The following is a 24,212-nucleotide window of genomic DNA, read 5'->3' on the forward strand; positions in this document are numbered from 1 at the left end:
TTCGGCAGCTGCTCTGCCGTGCCACTTCATTCTTTGGCGGCAATTCAGCGGCCGGTCCTTCCCTCCAAGAGGGACTGAGGGTCCCACCACCGAATTGCCGCTGAAGACCCAGACATGCCACCCCTTTCCATTGGCTGCCCCAAGCACCTACTTCCTGCGCTGGTGCCTGGAGCCGGCCCTGCTGGTCACCCCACCTTACAGGAAACTGGAAACATCCCAACAGCAATAACTGAGAGGATCAGCTCCATTATACACAGACAATATTTCATAAAAACACAGCTGTGTTTGCACTTTGGAAATGAGCCATTAGTTATCAAATGGGTAGGGTAGAAATGGTTTTAAAACAAATGGTTCAGCATCTCTACTACATCCATGCTGCTGCAATCTGTTTGCAAGTTTGTCCTGCATCTCCAGGACCACTGCTGTAAATTCTGTAAGTTGCAGTGCTCTGTGGGTACATATTCCATCTTTCCCAGTGCAAAACTGAGAAGCAGAGGATTCTGGGAGATTTTGAAAGGCCACTCTTGTGCAGTGGAAATTATTGGGAGGGCTCCTTGACCCTCAGATTGTCCACAGTGATTCTAAAATCATTCAAATTGGAATTGTTTGGGACCACGTGGCATTTAGTGCTGTTGAAAGCAAGCCAATTCCCAACAGCATTAGGCATAAATGTAAACCATTGGGAGCACTTTGGTAAACGGACATGAAGTTTGCAGCAAGAGGGCTAAGGAGACCATAATGTTCTTGGCATGGAATGTTTTCCCAATGGGGACAAAGGGGGACTGACTGGGTCATGAGGTGGTGAAGTTAAGGAACATCCCTTTTGACCATGCCCAGTCCATAGAATATGGTACAGTAGTGGGATCCTCTCCCTAATTGTGTACTTTGTGTAACAGCATCTTTAATTATCCAACGATGTCAATGAGAACCTCTTCCCTGGTAACTACTACAGCTCACAGCAGGGCTTCTCCATTGCTCTCATCCTGTTCATGATGCACCTGTAACTTTCCTTAGTGATTTTAGAAGCTGGGATGGATTGGGGAGGGGCAGTACATGAATTTGCCTTTGCTGTGTTGGCCCCTGTGATATGGATATTGACTGCCCATGACAGCCAGCTTAGTCCACCCCACCACACTATTAAAGAAAACCTATACACTATTTTTCCCCAAAGGTACTCTTAGTTTAATCAACATTATCTTTGTTTTTGTACTGCTTCATCATGGCAGTTCTTCTGAGATTGAATGCAAAGCAATGAAGTAAAAGCAAAAAACAAAAGCTGACAATTAAATCAGATTTTTTTTACCAATTTATTGAAAGAAAACTATTTGAACCAGATAGTGAACAAATTATTGTTTTAAAATAAACTATCAATGAACTGGAAAAGGAAAAAGAAACCAGGTTCGGCTGGTTTGTGTGTTTTATCAGATTTAACCATGTGGTTTATACTCTGATTGGCCATTCCCAGCTCCTTTTGACACAGACTCATAAACAATATGTGGTCACAGCAAAGTGTGTTACAATTTTACAACATAAAGGCAGCCTCTGAAGAGGAAAAGATGAGAGTTGTAGTATTTATTTGGGGATATTTATCACAGTGTTTGGGATGCCCCAGATTTTGTGGTTTCCATTGTCCATCTCATGCCGATATGTCAGGCTTTGGCAAAAGAACCAGCTGCTCACAAATATAGAGCTTTGACTCTTTGCATGGACCAGAGTAGAGCTCTCCACCTGTGACAAGTGCACAGTTCCCATCAACGTATCCTTTCTTTACTACAAACCTATGATAGAATAAAATGTTACTTAAAGTCATTCTGGTTATATCTCTATTACTACCTTATTTTTTCAACGTAAACATGTCAGTAACTTAAACATATGGCAAAAACAAATAATTTTAATAATAACAAAACAATTGTGGAGAAGCAGAGGGTCCATTATTGAAAAAAATCATGAATAAATGTGGTATTTATGAATGTCAGGGAATAACTGCTTTGGCTACAATCAGGAGTAGTGTATCTCATGGTGTGCACACTTCTCACTTATATGCCAGTGCACGTCAGACATGTCACCCAACCTCCTCTCTACATTTTTTTTGAGTCACTACTCCCCTCAGATCTGCCAGTGCAGTTTATTCTTGACCTGCAGCACCCACCTCACTTCCCCTTTTGGTGTTTCATTACCTATAGCTTTTAATCAATAGATCTTAACTTTAACTTACATCATCCTCTGCTGATTGGGTTCCCATAGAATTTTAAAATACATTTCAGTGACTACATAATGCACTCCTTGTTACTGAAGCTTGGGTTTCTCCCCTCATTGCACTGTCAATGCACTTTATTGAAATGAGAAGTTTCTAGCTGTGTCTGGAACTCACTGGTCTGTGGAGAAAGCTGTGCCATTCACCCACATCCAGGGCCTGTCGGTCTTGTCACGTGATAATCCTATCCAGTGAGAAGTTGCGAGAGGGCTTATGAAATCCTGTACAAAGACAAAGACAGTTAATTCTTCTCCCTGCTCATTTCATGGATGTATGTGCATCAGGTGTTTGTTGGTTTCACAAGTGTATGGATATTGGGTACAATGATGTGGCTAACAATAATGTGGTTAATATGCCGAGGCAGCCTCATGGGTGATCAACTCATTGGCCAGACTGATCACATTCTTCATTTCCTCCAAGCATGTTTGCTGTAGAAATTGTGACAGCTTCCTCTGTTGGTTAATCTCTATTCACTCTCGTGTCTAGAGGACAATATCTCTCCTAAATCACTTCTGAGACAGAGAAAAATGCCTGGAGTGATGTACAGGTTTTTCTTATGCTATAGTAATAGATGTACCTTGAATATTAAAAGTACTGATGACACTGGGGTTTTGCCTTGCAATAGGTGCCTTTTAATTTTATTTAGGGTTCAGTTATGCCTCTAATGGTGGGGAGAGAAGAGGAGGTGTGAGGTAATTAGCCTTCAAGAAAAAAAACAACATAAAGCAAGATACCAAATGAAGCCAAATCTCATTGTCCAATCCTCTTTTCACTGACAAATCTTCTGTTGGCTGTTTTGAATATACAGCTTTCCAAAGACAAAGATACTCTACCAGCTCTTCTTTGTTTTCTATCAGGAGGAGCCTGGAGTCATGAGAAGAGCAGGCCTTTTGACTCTCCAGCCAAGGTTTGGATTCAGTAGAAAAGTGGTAACATTTCTCTCCATGGGAAAACCAATGTTCTGGACAAAGAAACTTCCATCCTTAAAAAGAAATACAGTTTACTTTTCTTCTGTTGCTGTTACCCTTGTCCTCCCTCCCTCATTTCATTGTTTCATCCACTTATTGTGTCTTGTCTGTATTAAATTTGTCATCTCTCTCATAGGGACTGTCTCTTATGGTGTGTTTGTACACCACCTAATATGAGTGAGGCCCATAACTGATTGGGACCTCTAGATGTTACTTTATTAGAAGTATTAAGGTCAAGTTGTGACAATCAATTTTCTGTTGTAATTTGATTTTGCATTAGGTGCATCACAAACCATCTTTAGAGTCACAAGCATTGACATGATTGCTCGTATTTTGATGCTGGCATGAGGACTCTTGTTCTATAGAAAATAAAGTAATTATTATTATGCCTACATCGCTTTCCTTTTATACGCAATCACATTTGTTTTTCCCCAGGGGAATTTTGTGTATTTTATGGATTCTGTACATCAAATGCGAGTGCTATTGTAATTAATTGGCTGGTTTTTTGTTAGTAATTATTGAGCAGGATTCTTGCACAATGGGTAAAATTCAGTGATCTATAAGTGAGGTGCCTTCACACAGAGTTAGTCTCCATTTATCACTCACTTACTGATATGTAAGTGTCATGGAATCTAAGACTGTGAAAACTACATGCTGAGAATCACCAGAGATGAGATGGAAAACATTAAATTGGGAGGTTGACTAGTTTATCTTACAGCTTCTTAACAGAGAACTGGTAGGTAAGGATGAAAATCTAAGGGAATAAGAAGTTTAGGAAAGCTGTCAGTTTCTCAGAGAGACAATATTAAAGGTACAGCAGCAAATCATCACAATGTGAAGGTTCTTTCTGTGGTCTTTCAGGAGGTCTCTGTTGGGACTGGTTTTCTTTGTTTAGCCTATAGTAATGGCAGTTCTTGGCCCCTGGCTCTAGTTAGGCTCAGTGATCTGCTTCAGCCCCTTCGGGCTGTGTTTCTGGAGGCAGCCAGGTGCAGGAGTGTCACCCCTTTGCTTTCCCAGGCCTTTCTCCCTCTCTTCCTTATTTGAACTCTTTCTTTTTATAGCAGTCCCTGCATCCTCTATTGGTTGCAGCTGTGGCTCCCTGACTTGATGACTGGCAGTTGTGGTAGCTGCATGGGGGTGTGGTCAGGCTGATTGCTGCTTGGCAGGAGAGGCTCCCCTCCCCCTTCTGCCTGCGCTCAATGTGGGCTTTGATAGGAAAGATAGGAAAAATAATAGGAGACCAGCATGGCCCCATCAAGAGCTCTTTAACAAACTGAATATCAAGAAGGAATCCAACAAAAAGTGGAACATGGACAAATTGTGCAGGTTAAGTACAAAATAATGGCAGAAGCATGTAGGAACAAAATCAGAAACGGCAAGGCACAACATGAATTACACCTAGCAAAGGACATAAAAGGCAATAAAAAGTGTTTCTGTAAATGCATTAGGTGCTAGAGAAAGGTGAAGGAAAATGCAGCTAATAATGAATTATATCAAGGGTGAGGTGTTTAATGCCTTCACTAAATAGGTAAATTTACCAAATATTTAAACACAATTAATACTAACAGCAAGGGAGAAGAAACACAAGCCAAAACAGGGAAAGAACAGGATAAAAAATAGTTAGATAAGTTACATGTGTTCAAGTGAGTAGGGCCTGAGGAAATTCACCCTAGAATACTTAAGGAACTAACTAAAGCAATCTTGGAACCATTAGGAAATATCTTTGAGAACTCCTGGGGAAGTCCAGAGGGCTGGAGAAGGGCAAACATAGTACTGATCTTCAAAAGGGGAACAAAGAAAACCAATCAGCCTAACTTTGATACCTGGAAAGATACTGGAAAAATTATTAAACAATCAATTTGTAAGCACCTAGAGGATAATAGGGTGATACATAATAGACAACATAGATTGATCAAGAAAAAATAATTCCAAACCAACTTAATTTCTTCCTTTGACATGGCTATTGATCTAGTGGATAGAAGGGAAGCTGTAGACATTATATATCTTGATTTTAGTAAGTCTCTTGACACAGTCCCACCTGACATTATCATAAACAAGCTAAGGTAATATGGTGTAAATGAAATTAATATAAGGTGGGTACAAAACTGGTTGAAAGACCTTACTTAAAGATTAGTTATCAGGGTCCTGGGTCCAGTATTATCAATATTTTCATTGGTGATGTAGATAATGGAGTAAAAAGTATGCTTATAGAAGTTGTAGATAACACCAAGCAGGGGCAGGAGGAGGGGGTTGCTAGCATTTTGGAGGACAGGTTCAGTATTCAAATTAGAGAATTGGTTTTAAATCAACAAGATGAAAATCACTAAAGAAAAGTTCAAAGTACTACACTTAGGGTACATCTACACTACCCGCTGGATCATCGGGTAGCGATTGATCTACCAGGGAACAATTTATCGTGTATAGTGTAGACGCAATAAATTGATCCCCAATCCCTCTCCCATTGACTGCTGAACTCCAGCTCGGTGAGAGGCGGAAGCAAAGTCGACGGGGGAGCGGTGGCCATCAATCCTGCGCCCTGAGGATGTGAAGTAAGTGATTCTAAGTTGATCTAAGCTACATCAACTTCATCTATGCTATTCTCATACCTAAGTTGTGTATCTTAGATCAATCCCTCCCCCCCACCCCGCCACACACACACCAAGTGTATACCAGGCCTTAGGAAAGAAAAATTAAATGCACAACTACAGAATGGAGAATAGCTGGCTAGCCAGTGATACTGCTGAAAAGGATCTGGAGTTTATAGTGGATCACAAATTGAATGTGAGCCCCCAGTGTGATGGAGTTACAAAAAAGTCTAATATCATTTTTAGGTGTATTAACAGGAGTGTCATATGTAATATATCAGAGATAACTATCCCTCTATTCAGCACTGGTGAGGCCTCAGCTTGAGTTCTGTGTCCATTTCTAGGTGCTACATTTAGGAAAGATATGGACATATTGGAGGGAGTCCAGAGGAGAGCATCAAAAATGATAACCTGACATATGAGGAAAGTTGAAAAGACTATGCCTGATTAGTGTAGAGAAGAGAAGACTGAGAGATGACAGAAGTAATCAAATTAATCTACAACAAGGGAGAATTGGGTTAGATATTAGAAAAAATAACTTTCCAAATATAAGGATTTTTAAGCACTGCAATAGTCTTCCAGGAGAGGTTGTGGAATCCTCATCTTTAGAAGTTTTTAAGAACAGTTTAGACCAGTGGTCCCCAACGTGCTGCCCGTGGGTGCCATGGTGCTCGCCAGGGTATTTATGTGTGCCCGCCTAGCACCCAGCAGGGGAGAGAAGCCGCGACCCCGAGCCTGTTGGGGACAGAGAACTCCGGGGCTGCAGTCTGCGGGCACCAGTGTTCTCAGTCCCTGGCAGGCGTGGGGCCATGGCTTAAACTAGAGAGAAGCCGGGGCCACACGCCTGCTGGGGACAGAGAACTCCAGAGCTGCAGGCTGCAGGTGCCGGTGTTCTCTCTCTCTGGCAGGCGCGGGGCTGCATCTTCTCTGAGGCTTCTCTGGGGCTGCAGGCTGCGGGCGCCGGTGTTCTCTGTCCCCGGCAGGCGCCAGGCCGCGGCCCCGCCCCTGCCAGGGACAGAGAACTCCAGGGCTGCGGGTGCCGGTCCTTGGCAGGCACAGGGCTGTGGCTTAAGCCGGAGAGAAGCCGCGGCCCTGAGCCTGCTGGGGACAGAGAACTCTGGGGCTGCAGGCACTGGTGTTCTCAGTCCCTGGCAGGCGCAGGGCTGCGGCTTAAGCTGGAGAAAAACCGTGGCCCCGCACCTGCTGGGGACAGAAAACTTTGGGGCTGCAGGCTTCATTCTATGTTAAAGTAAGAATAATAAATATATTTGGACTAGCAGTTCAACAATAATTTACTTTTAAAAAATAAATATGATGAAAACTGCTTATGATATTTATTTTGTAAAAACTCCTTAATTTTTCTTACAGGTAGATAAAAAAGAGCAAATTCACATGGTAAGGTGAAAGAGTAATTGCCGAATAATTTAATTAATACCTTTTACATGTAAAATTACCCTTTTTAGCTTATAGATTCATATATTATGTAATATTAAATATGATGTTTTTTGTATTATTTAATGTACAAATACAAAATAAGCCTTGAAAAATTGTTGGTGCCCGCCACACTCTTCTGAAAACATGAATGTGCTACTGGCCACAAAAAGGTTGGGGACCACTGATTTAGACAGACACCGGTCAGGGATGATCTAGGTATGTTTGGACCTGCCTCAGTGCAGGTGACTGGACTAAATGGCCTTTCGAGGTCCTTCCGCGATCTACATTTCTCTGATTGCATTATTCCCTCCTGTTAATTGTTTTTTCTTCCTACCGTCCTCTCTGATGGTCTTTCAACATGTGACTTAAACCAGCTTAGCCTCCCTTATGTTCCCTTAAGACTCACTTCTGAGTTTTTCAGTTAATGTAAAATTTTGGTAAATAAGGATAAAAAGAACTGGAATCTAATTAACCAAAATGTCATACTCTGATATCCATCAGTGTAGCAACAGTGTTGGGAATTCAATATGAAATTATTTCAGTCTAAAGTCACAACACATAGAAGAAAAAATTTGCCCTCCTGAAGCCAATTGGCCTGTATCTTTCCTGTTTAAAGCCATTGGCAGGTTTCCGTTCTTACCTTGGGTAATTTCCCAGTGCTGGGTGAGGTTATCTTGCTGTCTACATGGTACAAGGGAAATCTGAAAAACTTAAAACCAAAGTAATATAACAATATAATGTACCACTTAAAAATAAATTGCAGCACAGTTTTAGAGATCAATGCCTTATAGGGAAACAAAGGGCCAAGTTCTACCCACGGTTATACCATTGGGAAGAGTGTCTATTATATTGTTAGAACACCATGATATGTTATATGTACTTTTTCTTGTTAAAAGTCATCTTAAAAATAACATTTTGTACATAAAACCCCTGAGAAAAAAATGTGTGGCTGAAAATCTTGACTGTATAAAAATTCACCTAAAGTAGCAATTGAAAACCTCCTGGTTTCCATCATCTGGGTTGAACATAGGTGATGTTTGCAGTGACCACAAAGCAGAAAAATCCTATTTTCAAAGTTAGACTCCAAAACAGAAAAATCAGATACTCAGGAAGAAAGTGGTAAGTAAAAAGCCCTGGAATCTTTGCAAGGAAGACAAGGACACTTACACTATGGACAAGAAATTCAATGAGCGTATCAGCCCAGAGGAATGCTCACATAAGGAGATGTGTATTGTTCCTTGAGGCTGAAGCCAGTGATCTAGACACCAACTTCATGATTCTGCAGGGGTCCACAGAAAGTCTGTGCTTCATATTTGTTCTGGAGGACCCTACAACCCTTCTGGCTCTTGGGTGAGGTGGACAGTTGGAGTTGTTATGCCAGAGGCTTGTCAGCTGCAGTTGTCCCAGGAAACTCTGCAAAGGGGGGCGGCAGAGGGTGGGGAGAGAATGTGACAGAATCCAGCTGCTCTCCATTCCAAGCCCCCTAAAGCCATAATTAGGCATCTAAATAATTGTCCTGATTTTCAGAGGAGCTAAGGATTACAGCTCTTCACTGGCTTACACCTTGTGAGATTTACCCTCCAGCAATAATAAATACCCTCCAGCACAGAGCTTGTCTCTCAGTATCTACTTTGCTCATGCTTACCATTTGCAGCCAAGACCCCCACTGCTATGAGCAAAGCCAAGCAGAAGATCCCCAAAAAACATGCTATGAGCCACCATGCAGGAACCGGAGCAGAAGAATCTGAGAGAGAGAAAAGTACAGAATTATTGGGGGGAAAGCTTTTAAATCCTAAATGAGCCATAGGCCATTCATATTCTTTGTGTTAGTGAAATGCAGCTCAACCGCACACAAGTATTCATTCTCCTTCCCCTACCCTCACACATATTCAGCCGTGTCAGAACATGTTGTCAGGGCTCTTGAACTATGGAATGAAAACTCTTGCCCTGGTCAAAGTTATACAGGTCAAGATACCCGGAGAGCAGGATCTAGCCTTAACAAAGCCTTAGTAAGAAGGCAGACTGTTCTACGTGGGACTACATGGTTACAGAACTGTGCTCTGGGGTCCTAGCAGAACACCATTAAGGGATATTCCTTCCACCTAAGCACTTATATGGAGCTTTTCAACTGTAGCACTTAAAAAGGTTGGAAACTATTATCCCCATTTTACAGATGGGAAAAATTGAAACAGAGAGAGGTGAAATGCTTTGCCCAGGCTTACCATGGAATTGAATAAAACCAACTCTACTGGCTGCTATTTAGAAGCCCTGTGCAGTGGGCCAAATTGCTTCTGTGTAGCAATTTGTGAAAGAGGGGAAGCATTATATTCATTCACTGCTAGTATTGTGTACACTTATAAAGGTGGGGTAAAGATAAGGAGGCTCAAGAATTACAGAATATCATCTAGTCTATACTCCTGCTCAAAGCAGGACTAATCCCCAGATAGATTTTTACCCCAGTTCCCTAAATGGCCTCCTCAAGGATTGAATTTATAACCTGGGGTTTAGTAGGCCAATGCTCATATCACTGAGTTATCCCTCCCTCCACCATTAAGGCCTCAGCTGTGCCTTTTAGGAATTGCCTTGTGTTGGGCCAGCGTGGAGCCTCCCCAACAGGAGATCTGGGTGGGGATTGTGTCTCTTAGGGAACAGTCCCTCCCTGAGCTCTCAAGTGTGCAAGGGGAGAGCACTCACTGCACCATCTTATAGGATGGTGGAGCTGCTCCCCTGTGTTACCTAGTGGGGGAGGCAGTGATGGTGCTAGTGTATTGTGGGCCCTAAGCAGAAATATTTTGTGCCCCTTAATTCTAGAACAGGAACGTTTTTATAATAAAAAGCGAATGGGGGCCCCACGGAGCTGGTCGGGGACCTAAGCAATGTCCTAATCTGCTTATGTCTAGTGTTGGCTCTGCGGACAGGGGGCCAGATAAGGCCATAGTTGTATTTTCCCCTCCATCCACTTTGGGGTGGCCAATGTGCCTGTATGTTCTAGGAGGGAACAATCCCTGCAGCTAGGAAGAGAATAACTGGCCACTGCATTTGGGGGTAGAAGACAGGGCACTCCTAGTACCCTCTGCTCCTCTCCCTGCAAACATTCATACAGCAGCTGAGAACAATCTGGCCCAGTTCCCTTTATTACGTGGATACATAGCACTGCTCTGAATTTATTTTTAAGGATTAATTTTATATCTTAATATAAAGAATGTGCAAGGTGGCCAGGTGGATAATGCTTGTGGCATCTTAGCCATCGAATGTCTTGATTTGGGGTATTTAAATACTGATTCTTTATATGGAGTTTTGCTTTTAATGTTCTCATACAATTCAAGGAGGTGTTAGACTATGAACAGTTAAATAGTAGAATGAGAGGAGTCAGCAGCATGTAGCACACAGTACCTTTGCCCTGGGGGTTCGTAGTCCTTCGCCTCCTCTGTTGCTCAGAAGCATTATGGCATTTCAGTTCTGTGTAGGTCACCACCTCCTCGTTTATTGCTAGTGGGTTATAGCATAGAAACAGTGAATTTTATTCATTGCACTGACGAGGTCATGTGGCAAGGCACTTCTTTTCTCTTGCCAGGCTTAGTGTTTCTCCCCTCTGGCGATGTAATCAGTCCCACTCAGGCAGGGTTTGCCTTCACCCTTCGGTGCTCACTTGGTTGAGTCTCCAGGGTAGGCATGAGGATAAGCCTAAGGGTTGTTCCTTCCTCACTCAAAAAGGGGAAATATTCCCATAGACACAAACAAAGGGTGATACCTTTCCCTGCCTCCTCACTGGGATAGGGTGTTGTTTTGTTGTTTGTCCTGGGGTGTCAGTCCTTCCTCTGGCCAGCAATCGTGCTTGTCTGCTTCCCCTATGGCGAGGAACAGAGCCTTTCCTCCTGGAGAAGCTACTTCCCTGCTGCTACTAGCCTGGTAACAACTAGTGTCTATCTCTCTTCCCGTTCTCTCACTGGAGGAGGGGTTTTAAAAGGTCTCAGGCAGCCCTTAATTGGATTCAGGTATCTCTAATTAACCACAGGTAACCCATTCTCAGTTTGTAGGGAAAAGGGCCTTTAACATTCTAGGGCTAACATATCTGCCTTCCACTACTCTCTTGCACTGAGGAGCAGTGGGCCCTGTCTGGGGTTCTCTGCTCGGTGTCCCCTTCTGGTTCCCTAGGTATAGTCCTTTGACCCCCACACCTGTCCCTTTTTTTCCCTTCATTGACCCATAACTTTAGTTGAGGTCTGGGCTCAGTAGCTCCTCCCCAGGCTGGGGGAGGGGCTTTTAGCTGTGGGCAGGCTTCCGCCCATCCATTTCCCAGTACCCAATAGGACTACCCTCTTGCACTGAGGAGCAGTGGGCACTGTCCAGGGTTCTCTGCTCTGTGTCCCCATCCAGTTTGCTAGTTTTGGACCTTTGACCTCCACACCTGTTCCTGTTTTGTTTTCCTTCGTTGTCCCCCAACTTTAGTTGAGTTCTGGGCTCAGTAGCTCCTCCCCAGGCTGGGGAGGGGCTTTTAGCTGTGCTTCCCAGCACTTCCCAACACCCAATAAGATTACCCTCTTGCAGCCATCCAGCCTGACTTTATCACAGTGGACAGCTCTAATTACAATCTATAGCCACATAAAACTGTCATTGTAGTACACAAGGCATGGCAGAACTTTGGTATTAAAAGGTTTTGTCCCAAAACACAATGGTCTGCAGTAGCCTGTCAGTGTACTGGGGTCAACCAACTAACATCTGTGAATTCAGCATATGCATTTTATCACCTTGTTTCCAATATCTGACTCCTATTTAGAGTCTTACTCGAAAGTGTTGTTACATTTAAAGTTATTCATGTGACTTATATAACCCTTTGCACATACACTATAATCAGAAAATTACAGTTTCAAAGCTAAGCATTAAAAGTTATGGAAATATCCAGTTAAGATAATGTATCTATTTGACTACCCTTGACTCATGCATTCTGCTAATGGCAATCTTGAAATGTAAAATTTCACTTTACATACTTCAAAACAAATTGAACTGTGATCTACTAAGAGTATTTATAAACTCATTAAACATTTCTAGTGCTATTTCCTTGATTTAAAGCTTGCTTCTGCTCCCATTGAAGTCAAAGGCTGTTTTACTATTGATTTCAGAGGAAACATGGCACTTGGCATTATGCTCTTCTAGATGGAGCCCATTTTTTTCATTTTTTTAAAGAGTGTTTTTAAATGTCATCTTCTCAAAAACTAACTGCTCAACTTCCTGGATGCTCAGTGGAAATCCTCTGTAGCTCAGGAAATTCTCTGCTGGACAGGAATGATCTTAAGGCTCTGGGATGGTAAATAAATATGGACAATTAAGGATCAGTCATGACTTCATGATGTTGACTATCTCAATCAGGCAAAGCATAGAGAAAATGGTACTTTATTCGCATATGAATAGGTTTCATAGAATCATAGACTTTAAGGTCAGAAGGGACCATTATGATCATCTAGTCTGACCTCCTGCACAATGCAGGCCACAGAATCTCACCCATCCACTCCTGTATCAAACCTGTGTCTGAGTCACTGGAGCCCTCAAATCATGGTTTAAAGGCTTCAAGGTGCAGAGAATCTTCCAGCAAGTGACCAGTGCCCCACGCTGCAGAGAAAGGCAAAAAAACCCCAGGGCCTCTGCCAATCTACCCTGGAGGAAAATTCCTTCCCGACCCCAAGTATGGTGATCAGCTAAACCCTGAGCATGTGGGCAAGACTCACCAGCTAGACACCAAGGAAAGAATTCTCTGTAGTAACCCACCCCACAGGCCATTGGGCATATTTACCACTAATAGTCAAAGACCAATTAATTGCCAAAATCAGGCTATCCCATTATACCATCCCCATTAGAAAGGAGAGAAGAATTCACAGGTCACCTCCTTTAATCTTCCAGCCACAAGGCATGACTTAAAGAGACCGTGTCTCCTTGAACACAGGGCAAATCAACAACATCCATTGACATGGAATGGTTTGCGATAACACAATCACAGAACTGTGTTCCAGGGCTCCAAAGGTACCATAACTTTTGTTCCCCATGCCCAGAATACAGTGTACCATTCCAGGAGCATTTCAGTGCCTGACAGATGTTAATAAGTTACTAAAATAACTGTGCCTGACACTGAAGAAAAAGCTAATGATATAAACAACCAGGAGTCCAGAGGTGCCTTAAAGACTAGCAGATTTATTTGGGCATAAGCTTTCGTGGGTAAAAAACCTCACTTCTTCAGATGCATGGACATTTTCAGATGGACATGCATCTGAAGAAGTGAGGGTTTTTACCCACGAAAGCTTATGCCCAAATAAATGTTAGTATTTCAGGTGCCACCGGACTCCTTGTTGTTTTTGTGGATACAGACTAACACAGCTACCCTCTGATACTTGACACTAATGATATAAGTAGATAAAGTCAGGTACAATGCGTACAGCTCAAGGAAGAGATTTAACATGAACAATAAAATATCAGTAATAGCAGATATGTTCTCAGATGCTTACAAACATACCGCACCTTTGTCCCTGGTGTTCTTAGGTGTCTTTTTCTTCTGCTGCTTGGAAGGAGTTTGAAATTTCAGGTCTACATAGATCACTGCCTGCTCACTCATTTCTGTTGCATTCTGGGATAGAAAGGTTGGGTTCAGTAGACTGAGATGAAAAATGGGATCTGATGTAAACTGATACATGTACTAAGGAAGGAAAAACAGCAATTGTCAGGATTTAATAGCAGAATAACTGAGGGTTTGGAAGAACCACGCCTCCTTCTCACTGCACCTGGAATGTGGCACCTAGTTCTGAATGTGGGACACATTAATACACACTGACAAACTAGAGGGATTCAGAAAAGAAAAACAAACAAATAAATAACCCCCCCTGGAGACAGATTTAGGAGTCTAAAAGATAGAGCTATGATTTCATTTGCTCTGGCAGTGGACAGAGGCTGGACACAATCTGGCTCCTAATACTGGAGAACTCAATAGTTAGTGGCATCACCAGTAGCAAAAGAGCCCCCAGTCAGACAATTTCTGGGTAATGCGGGAACTGGACTGTGGCTCCCTCCTCTTGTTGACAGGGATGGCTGTCCTGGGGGAAATGCTTACAACATATGTCATACATGCACAATGTAACAAGGAATGCCCCTCTCTGCTCTCCCCTTAGGTTTCTAGAGGCTCTGGTTCTGATTCTTCACCTGTTTTATATCACTGACTTTAATAAGGATTATGTGCCTAAATCACTTAGGCACTTTTGTTAAAAATCCCACCTTAGGTACCTAAATATGAATTTAGGAACAGAACTTTAGACCCCAGTGCCTCCAAGAACTGACACTTGATTGATGCACCTCCTCCATCTGCTCCTCCCCGAGTGATATCCTTTAGTAATATGCACATTGAGTTCCAGTACAGCATCATGGGACCAAGTTATGCTCTGAGACACCCCTGTGTACATCTGGCACAATTCAACAGAAATCACTGGAATTACTCCAGATTTACACAGTCCAAAAGAGGTCAGAATGTGGCCTCATGCTGCAGAGATAGAAGTGAAAGTGTCAATCCCATATTAATGTCATCTATTTCATCCTTTGGGAGTCTGTAACAAGGATAATGCAGCAGACTGGAATGGTTAAGGGATCCCTGACTCTCACATGCCAGAGAAGAACAGGAATCAGGGTTCAGAAGGGTCACAGGGGAAAGGAGTCCTCTTTCCCATTGGCTGGTTGAGGCAGCGAAACCTCTGGGGATTATGAGCAGTGTTTTCAGTTGTGTTATTTTTCTCATTTTTGTTTGTTCTCATTGTTGTAAACAATAAAGAAGGGGATGAAAAGGGACTTGGGCCTGGAGATTGCCTCCCTCCCCTAGCTGATGAAACAGAGACCCTCTTCCCCTCCCCACACGTGGTCTATACAACAATCCTGCACTGAACACAGACTGGGGCTTATACTTTCATATGTTTATCGTAGAATTCTGTCTAGAGCTTTATCCAGTCTAAGTTTAAACGTTTCCTGCAGAGGGATTTCCACCCCTCACCTGGGGAAATGTTTCTGTCTTATCTCTCTCCCTTTACCTCTAGCTATACAGCCTCACACCACCCCGAACAGCCCGTTTCCCTCTTCAACGCTGATACACTTTCAATATTTCTAAACAGTTATTGTGCATCCCCTTATAGTCAGGGTTTGCACCAAGGTCATTATACACACGTAGTTCTTCCATTTCTTGTTTGTAAGTCAATCCCTCCAGCCCCTTTAATAGAGTGCATGTCTTTTCTCTGAATTCCTTCAAAACTTCCAACCACTTTCTGCCTTTAAAAAAAAATTAAAACAAACAAACAAACAAACAAACAAAAAAAACCACATTTATCTAAATCTTTGGATTAGGGACCATGGCCAAAATGTTCAAAAATGGGTGCTAAACATTAGACTTCCAAGTCTATGTGTGGGTTCCTATTTAAGCAGCCAGATTTTCAAAAGTGCTGAGCCCTCATTAGTAACCATAGATTTTAGAGACGCTGATGGGTGCTCAATATTTTTTAACATTAATCTACTTTTAGATGCCTAGATATTAATTTAGGAACCTAACTTTAGGCCCATTTTTAAGAACATACCATAAGAACGGCCACACTGGGTCAGATCAAAGATCCATCTAACCTGGTATCCTATCTTCCAACAGTAGCCAATGCCAGGTACTTCAGAGGGAATGAACAGAACAGGTAATCATCAAGTGGTCCATCCTCTGTCACCCATTTCCAGCTTCTGGAAAACAGAGGCAAGGCACACCATTCCTGCCCATCCTACTTAATAGCCACTGATGGACCTATACTCCATGAATTTTTTGAAAATCTTGGGCCATCTCCTTTATATTCTGTACAGACAGCTACACACTAGGCGTTCAACAAATAAATAATAAAATACTAATAATAATGACTCAAAATGGAAGTGCACAGAATTGAGTATGGTATTCTAGGTATTCTGTCATCAGAGCCATAGAGAGACACTCCTGTAATACAGTGCTTCTACCTCTGCACAAATGTTATTTACCTTTTTGGAAACAACACATTGCAAGCACATGTTTAATCTGTTCTCTATTCTCACTCCTGGGGTTCTTTCATTAGGACTGGCTTCCATTTCTCCCTACCACTGAATAGCCATGTGTTGGATTATTACATCAGATGTTCTAGTTTTAATATCATTTTCTGCTTATTTTGCTAAACTTTCCAGATGTGTTTGGGTTATCTGTCTGATCTTGTTTGTGTTTGCAACAACCCTCCATTTAGCATCATCTGAGAATTACATGACATTAGTTTACATTACATTAACAGGCTATGTACTCCAGTTCCCAGACTATTTAAGAAGATGAAGATGATAAATTACAAAGACCATGACACTAAACTCGGTCTATTTCCATTTATCATAACGTTTTTTCACAGTTCTTCAACCAGTTTTTAATTCAGTGATAATGTTCTTATCCAAGACTATTTGCTAAGTAAGATTTCTTGAGACACACTGTCAAATTCCTTTCTAAAAATTAAGATCTTAGGTCTCTGGTCTTCCCCAATTTATGCTGATCTGCTAGATTTGCCATATACATTTAGATAGTCTACATACTGCACCAGAGATGCATAAAGTACAGAAATGTAGAATTCTAATGCCTGTGATAATAAATACTTCCACAGTCATTTAATACAAATAATAATAATGAAATTGTACTATATTTCATACTGTCTCTCTTAAAATGTAATCAGAAGAAAAATATTGTAAAAGGTTGCAGACATATGTCTATCCGACAATAACTAATTCCACTTAATTCTTGAAGTATATCGAAGTAATAAACTATGCCTCTTACAACAACTACATGCTCTAACAATGAAGGTCTCTGAAGAATGTGGAACTTATACCTTTGTAGCTCTTTGATAGGAGGCTGGCATGCGGGAACTAGACCTTGAAGTGCCACAAATGGTTTTGTCCTTCATGAAAATCCCTTGGGGATGGAGAGAGAAAGACAGTTTGGTATCACCCTGTCACTGCCTTGTAAGGAGATGGACAACAGGAGCTGAGAGGGGAAGAATTATTCACTCTGCAATGCTCCATCTGAAACCGCACAGGAAGTTCTCACTCTGCTAGTTTGAAGTGCGCTGCACCCGCACAAAGCGCTCACAGGATCTTCTCTCTTTGTAGGTTTACGCAAGGCCTAAGGTGTTAAATTTAACTTGCTTGAGCTCAGTTAAATATTGAATTTATTAAACAAGGTTGCTTAAGAAACTATTGATCAGCTATTGTCTCTGCACTTCATTTCAATTCCATCCTGTCATTTCCTGTGTTAAAATGTCTAACTGACACTCATTTTTTTCCTCAAGAAATTTTCCAATAGATTTATTAAAAACCATGTTTCTTCCCCTCATTTTAAGACACATCTACTTCCTGAAGAGCTCTGTAATGATGCTACCCTTTAGTGGGACACTTCTGAGAGTATCAGTTCAGGACAAATTGTTTAGAGCAGGGCAGTTACAGCCCAATGCTGGGTTTCCTTTACTAGTAAGACAAACCAAACCGGCCAGAAAGAGAGGACTTTGGTTTTACCCCACTGGCTAACCACAAGTCAGACAAGCAATTTCCTTAGACACTCCAGTTTCCCAGTATCACCACCAGTGTCACTGGTCATAGGCGCCAATTTCTACTGGTGCCAGTGGGTACTCGACCCCACTCTGGCCCCGGCCCTGCCCTGACTCCACCCCTGCCCCGCCCCCTCCAACCCCCATTCCAACCCCTTTCCCAAAGTCCACACCCCAACTCTGCCCCCTCCTGCCTCTATTCCAACTCCTTCCCCAAAGCCCCGCCCCAGCCCCGCCTCCTCCCTTCAGTGTGCCATGTTCCCGCTCCTCCCCCCTCCCTGCCAGAGCTTGCTACAGCTGTTTGGTGGCGGCAAACACTGGGAGGTAGGTAGGGGATGCGGTGCGCTAATGGGAGGTGGTGGAGGCCGAGGAGGAGGTGAGGTGAGGCGAGGCAGGGTGGGGAGCTTGGCTGCCAGTGGGCGCAGAGCACCCAATAATTTTTCCCCGTGGGTGCTCCAGCCCCAGAGCACCCCTAGAGTCGGTGCCTATGCCACTCATTATGGGGACAAATGGTTATGAAAACCAATGCCCCAGTAAAAGTAAAAAGGGTTCTCTCGATCCCGAAGGACAAAGCCCCAGACCCAGGTCAATATACAAATCAGATCTTACCCACAAATCATGGTGTTGCCAATCCTTTAGAATCTAAAATCTAGAGGTTTATTCATAAAAGGAAGAAGATATAGATGAGAGATAGAATTGGTTAAATGGAACAATTACATACAGTAATGGCAAAGTTCTTGGTTCAGGCTTGTAGCAGTGATGGAATAAACTGTAGGTTCAAATCAGGTCTCTGGAGTACATCCACAGGTGGGATGGGTCATTCAGTCCTTTGTTCAGAGTTTCAGTTTGCAGCAAAGTTTCTCCAGAGGCAAGAAGCAGGGTTGAAGACAAAATGGAGGGGTTTCAAGGGCCTTTCATAGTCTCTGACCTGTGGAAGATCACAGCAGCAAGATGGAGTTTGGAGTCACATGAGCAAGTCACATGTCCATGCATAACTCAGTTCTTTACAGGCTGATGCCATAGTTTACATGTTAGTTTGAACGTTCCCAGGAAAGCTCAGATGTGGATTGACATCTCCCAAAGTCCATTACCAGTTAAGTGTTTCTTGATTGGGCACTTACTGAGTTCTCAAGAAGCTGACCAATGCTTCACTGAGGCTACTTAGAAACAAAACACATTGAGATACAAGTACATAGCCAATATTCATAACTTCAGCTACACAAATGATACATACATACAGATAGCATAATCATAACCAGCAAAGCATAACCTTTTTATAGACACATAACACCACAACCGTTGTACAATATTTGCTGCAAATATATAACAGTGGTTGCAACAATGACCTATATGGTCACAGTTTATGTCAATAATGTCACAAGCTCACATTACAGCTACAGCCCTTCTACCCATGGAACTTGAAGACTGGATGGGTTTCCCCTGGTTAATGATAGCAACCAGCCACAGGGGTTGACAGGCAGGATACAGCACCTCCATAGCATTCTTGGCCTTTGCTGGTCATATGAGAGTGAGGTACCCACATCTGTATGTGGCAGCACAAAGCACTGGCCTGCCGGACCTTTCAAATTGCTTTGCCATTGATTCCTTCATTTAGTTTTTAAATGCCTGTTCATTTCCTTCTGTAATTTAATGCATTGTCTTCCTTTGATGATGACCAAGAATACAATACATAGGTGGAGTAGAGGGTTATCTTATCAATGCCAGCATGAAAATTCAATGTAAAATCTAGACCCATTGCTGTGTTCATTCCTGGTTTGATATCTACAGTAAGAAGGAAAATACATTACCAGTTCTTCTTTGCTTTCTATTTTAAGAAGTCTGGAGTCATGAGAAGAACAATAATCTTTATTTCCTTGTCATTTTTTCAATTCACTAGAGAAGTGGTAACAGACTTCTCCATACCAGAACCAATTATCTGGGCTGCATTTGTGGCCTTGAAAAGAGAATACATATTTCTGTGCTCATGACTGATGCTGATAGATACTGAATATTGTGTAATGTCCTGGCTGCTCTGTGTTACCACTACTCTACAATGAGACCTCATACCCCACCAAATGTGAATGGATGAGTATGGATGTGTACAACTGCCCTCTCTTGGTTAGAATTAGGCTTACATGTTTCCATTGCCATTCAGGAGACCAAATATCTTCACTTCAATTTTATAGCCCCATAGCCCAAGCTCCGTGAGTCTGAGTCAGCTAACCTAGGCCAACCGTGGTCATGCCAAGGGTCTTTTATTGCAGTGTAGGCATCCCATATTAATATAACTCTTAAATATTTTCATGCAGTACTACTGCCCAGTCAGTTATTCCCCCATTTGATTCCTAAATGTAGTACTTATATCTATATCACTTAGGCCTGGTCTACACTAGGACTTTAATTCGAATTTAGCAGCGTTAATTCGAACTAACCGCTCAACCGTCCACACCAGGAAGCCATTTAATTCGAACTAGAGGGCTCTTTAGTTCGAATTTGGTACTCCACCTCGACAGGTGGAGTAGTGCTAAATTCGACATGGCTAGCTCGAATTAGGCTAGGTGTGGACGCTAATCGAACTTAGTAGCTCCGGGAGCTATCCCACAGTGCACCACTCTGTTGACGCTCTGGACAGCAGTCCGAGCTTGGATTCTCTGACCAGCCACACAGGAAATGACCCGGGAAAATTTGAATTCCTTTTCCTGTCTGGGCACTTTGAATCTGACGTCCTGGCTGGACATCGGGGCGAGCTCCGCAGCACCTGCAACGATGCAGAGCTCTCCAGCAGAGGAGTCCGGCCACTCCAAGAATAGAAAGAGGTCCCCAGCATGGACAGACCGGGAAGTCCTGGATCTGATCGCTGTGTGGGGCGAGGAGTCTGTGCTCTCGGAGTTGCGCTCCAACAAGCGGAATGCAAAGACCTTCGAGAAGGTCTCTAAAGCAATGATAGAGAAAGGATACAGCCGGGATGCGATGCAGTGCCGCGTGAAAGTCAAGGACCTGAGACAAGGTTACCAAAAAGTCAGAGCGGCAAACGGACGCTCCGGAGCACAGTCCCAGACATGCCGCTTCTACGAGGCACTGCATGCCATTCTCGGTGGGTCTGCCACCTCTGCCCCACCAGTGACCGTGGACTCTGAGGATGGCATAGTGTACCTGGACAGTTCCTCGGCGATGTTCGCCGATGGGGAAGATGAGGAACCCTACCAACCCTCCCCGCCCGTTAACCCGGACTCAGAATCAGGGGAAGGATCAGGCGGTAAGTGCTATAAACATGGAAACTTTTATTTTTTAAAAAACGGGTATAGAAAAAATAGAAATACTATATACAAAATTTTACATGTCAAACTATATAAATAGTAGGTCCACACATATAGGGATTGAACAATAATCCTCTTGGGACAGTTCAACAAAGCTCTCAGAGAGCAGCTCGAAAAGCCTCCGCAGGAGGTTCCTGGGGAGAGGTGCCTTATTCGGTGCTCCATGGAAGCACACTCTTCCGCGCCAGGAGATCCTAATGTAGAGAGGAATCATCGCCTCCACCAGCATTGCTGCATATGGTCCTGGTCTGTGCAGGGCTTCCATTAGCATCCGCTCTCTCTGACTGCGAGTGACCCGCCTCAGGGTGATGTCGGTCTGGACAGGCTGCATCTAAGTCAGGCAATTAGTGTATTGTTACTATTGTTAACGGTTTACAATTAGGTTGCATAACAACGACCCTCGCTTAACAGCCACGTGCTGGAGGCCACAGAGAACAAGCAGACATTGATCTTTCCCGTGCACTGGCAGGAGGGGCTGGAAAAGGCTCAGCCTTTCTGCTTTCCAGATTGCCTTTAGCAGGAGAGCACAGCTATCCACTAACTGATAAGCATGATCTACTTAAGGCTTACCAGGACTGTCTGCAAGACGGATTATGCTGTATCTCCTCGCTTGTCCGCTCTCCTGTGCAATGGCGCCGCCAATGAGAGCGTATTCCGAAATCTCGAACTTTTCCTGAGATCTTGTGAGACTTGGTGCCTTGTATGGTCTTGTTCAGAGAAACTGACTAGACTGTGTTCACTGTTCGCAAACATGTATCTGTTCAAGGAAATCATTTACTGTTTCCCATCACACAGCTTCTGCTCTTTCCCGGACTGCCCCGGCATCCCCCTCGCAGAGGCTGGCTCAGATTAGGCGGCGAAAGAAAAAGACTCGGGAAGAGATGTTCGCGGAACTGATGGCCTGCTCCAGAGCCGAGGCGGCAGAGCAGAGACAGTGGAGGGAGAGCCTATGTCAACAAAATCGCACACACATCGAACGGGAGGATAGGTGGCGGCAGGAAGACCAGCAGGCGACTCAAACGCTGCTTGGGCTAATGAGGGAGCAAACGGACGCGCTCCGGCGCCTTGTTGATGTGCTGCAGGACCGCAGGCAGGAGGAGAGAGCCCCCCTGCACTGTATCTGCAACCACCCTCCAACACCAAGAAGTCCTGTCCCCCCCTCACCGAAAATTACAAGATGGAGGGGCGGTAGGGGCCGTGAGAGTGAGAACTGTCACTGCACCACAGCTGAGCGCTAATGTTCCACACACCTCTGATGCTATAACTGTTTAGAAGCGCTTCCCTTACAGGATCACCCAGTCCCAAATCCAAGTTTCATCACCCCACTATGTAGTAGATTAATAAAAGCTGTTTGCTGTTGTTCACTCTTTCCGTCACGTCTTTCGTGTCAGAAGACTGTGTATGTGGGGTGGGGGGGCAGGGGATTTATAATTGCACGGGATAGCCTACATTAGCAGGGTACAGACTATCGGGGGCAGGATCAACTGCAGGTCACACACAGACTGCATTCAGTAGTCACCAGGGTCCCTCTGTGTGGTGTATGCTGCCCCGGGTCATTCTGTGATGTGTACGCTTGTCCACGGTCCTAGCGCCTGCCACCCCCTAATGTTAAGGCATGCTGCCCTTACCATGCACTTCCACCGTAGGCGCGATCCTCTCCGCTGCCCTGAGCCCCAACAAGAGCCCTCATCCACAGACAGATACTCACCTTTCCCCCACACCCCTCACCCCTTCCTACGCCCAAACCCACAGCCCAGAGCCTGCATCCAAATCCCTATGCAAAGACTGCATCACTCGCCCCTTCCTGCAAACCCACCCCTACATGCACAACCACTTGAAACCGTCCCCCACCCCAGAGACCTATGTAGGAGCAGGAGGCTGTCCGTCCTGTATTGTACAAGCGGTCTCTAGATCATTTCACACCGTATCCAGCACACTATGCGTCCATGTTTCAAACCCTGAACAGAAATGCAAAGTAAAGGAAAGATTTATTAAAAAAAACTGTTCCATTTAATTTATTTAAAAACGTGTTTTGGAAGTGGGGGAAACTTGGAGAACGGGGTATGTAACCGCAGATTTCACTCAACACATAGAGACACAGGCCCAGGATCAGCTTCTCTTAAAATCAAGTGTAGAGTCATCGGTTACCCTGCTCTCCGAGGAAACTTGCTTTCAAAGCCTCCCGGATACACAGCGCTTCCCGCTGGGATAGTTTTGCGGCACGGGTGTCTGGCTGAGCGTAAACAGCAGCCAGGCGAGTTGCCTCAACCTCCCATCCGGCCAAAAAGGTCTCGCCCTTGCTCTCACAGACATTGTGGAGCACACAGCAAGCAGCAATAACTACGGGGATATTCTTTTCGCTGATGTCCGAGCGAGTCAGTAAGCTCCGCCACCTCCCCTTGAGACGTCCGAAAGCACACTCCACCACCATTCTGCACTTGCTCAGCCGGTAGTTGAAGAGTTCCTTCTCACTGTCCAAGGCGCCTGTATAGGGCTTCATGAGCCAGGGCATTAGCGGGTAGGCTGGGTCCCCGAGGATCACTGTAGGCATCTGCACATCCCCAACCGTTATTTTGTGGTCCGGGAAGAAAGTTCCTGCCTGGAGGCGTCTAAACAGACCAGAGTTCCTGAAAACACGCGCGTCATGAACCTTGCCCGCCCACCCGACGAAGATGTTGGTAAAACGTCCCCTATGGTCCACCAGTGCTTGCAGCACCATTGAAAAGTAGCCCTTTCGGTTAATGTACTCGCTGGCCTGGTGAGCTGGTGCCAGGATAGCGATGTGAGTCCCATCTATAGCCCCACCGCAGTTTGGGAATCCCATCGCGGTGAAGCCATCTATGATGTCCTGGACGTTTCCGAGAGTCACTACCTTTGAGAGCAGTTGATCAACGATTGCGTGGGCTACTTGCATCACAGCAACCCCCACGGTAGATTTGCCCACGCCAAAGTGGTTCGCTACTGACCGGTAGCTGTCTGGCGTTGCAAGTTTCCAGAGGGCTATGGCCACTCGCTTCTGCACAGTCAGGGCTGCTCGCATCCGTGTGTCCTGGCGCTTC

At 44.1% G+C, this 24,212-nt stretch overlaps 1 protein-coding gene across 1 annotated transcript; it reads right to left on the bottom strand.

Annotated features, from left to right (window-relative positions):
- Positions 1–1,481: 1,481 nt before the first annotated feature.
- On the bottom strand, positions 1,482–17,243 carry LOC123362282 (NKG2-A/NKG2-B type II integral membrane protein-like). The gene is made up of 8 exons (XM_045002720.1): positions 17,123–17,243; positions 13,749–13,854; positions 10,635–10,730; positions 8,887–8,985; positions 7,882–7,950; positions 3,088–3,236; positions 2,372–2,475; positions 1,482–1,778 (listed from the first exon to the last, which is right to left on the bottom strand). The coding sequence occupies exons 1-8, from the start codon at positions 17,195–17,197 to the stop codon at positions 1,637–1,639; spliced, it is 840 nt and encodes a 279-aa protein (XP_044858655.1). The 5' UTR covers positions 17,198–17,243; the 3' UTR covers positions 1,482–1,636.
- Positions 17,244–24,212: the final 6,969 nt, after the last annotated feature.

The sequence above is a fragment of the Mauremys mutica genome, chromosome 1, assembly GCF_020497125.1.
Source record: "Mauremys mutica isolate MM-2020 ecotype Southern chromosome 1, ASM2049712v1, whole genome shotgun sequence".
Classification (NCBI taxonomy): Eukaryota; Metazoa; Chordata; order Testudines; family Geoemydidae; genus Mauremys; species Mauremys mutica.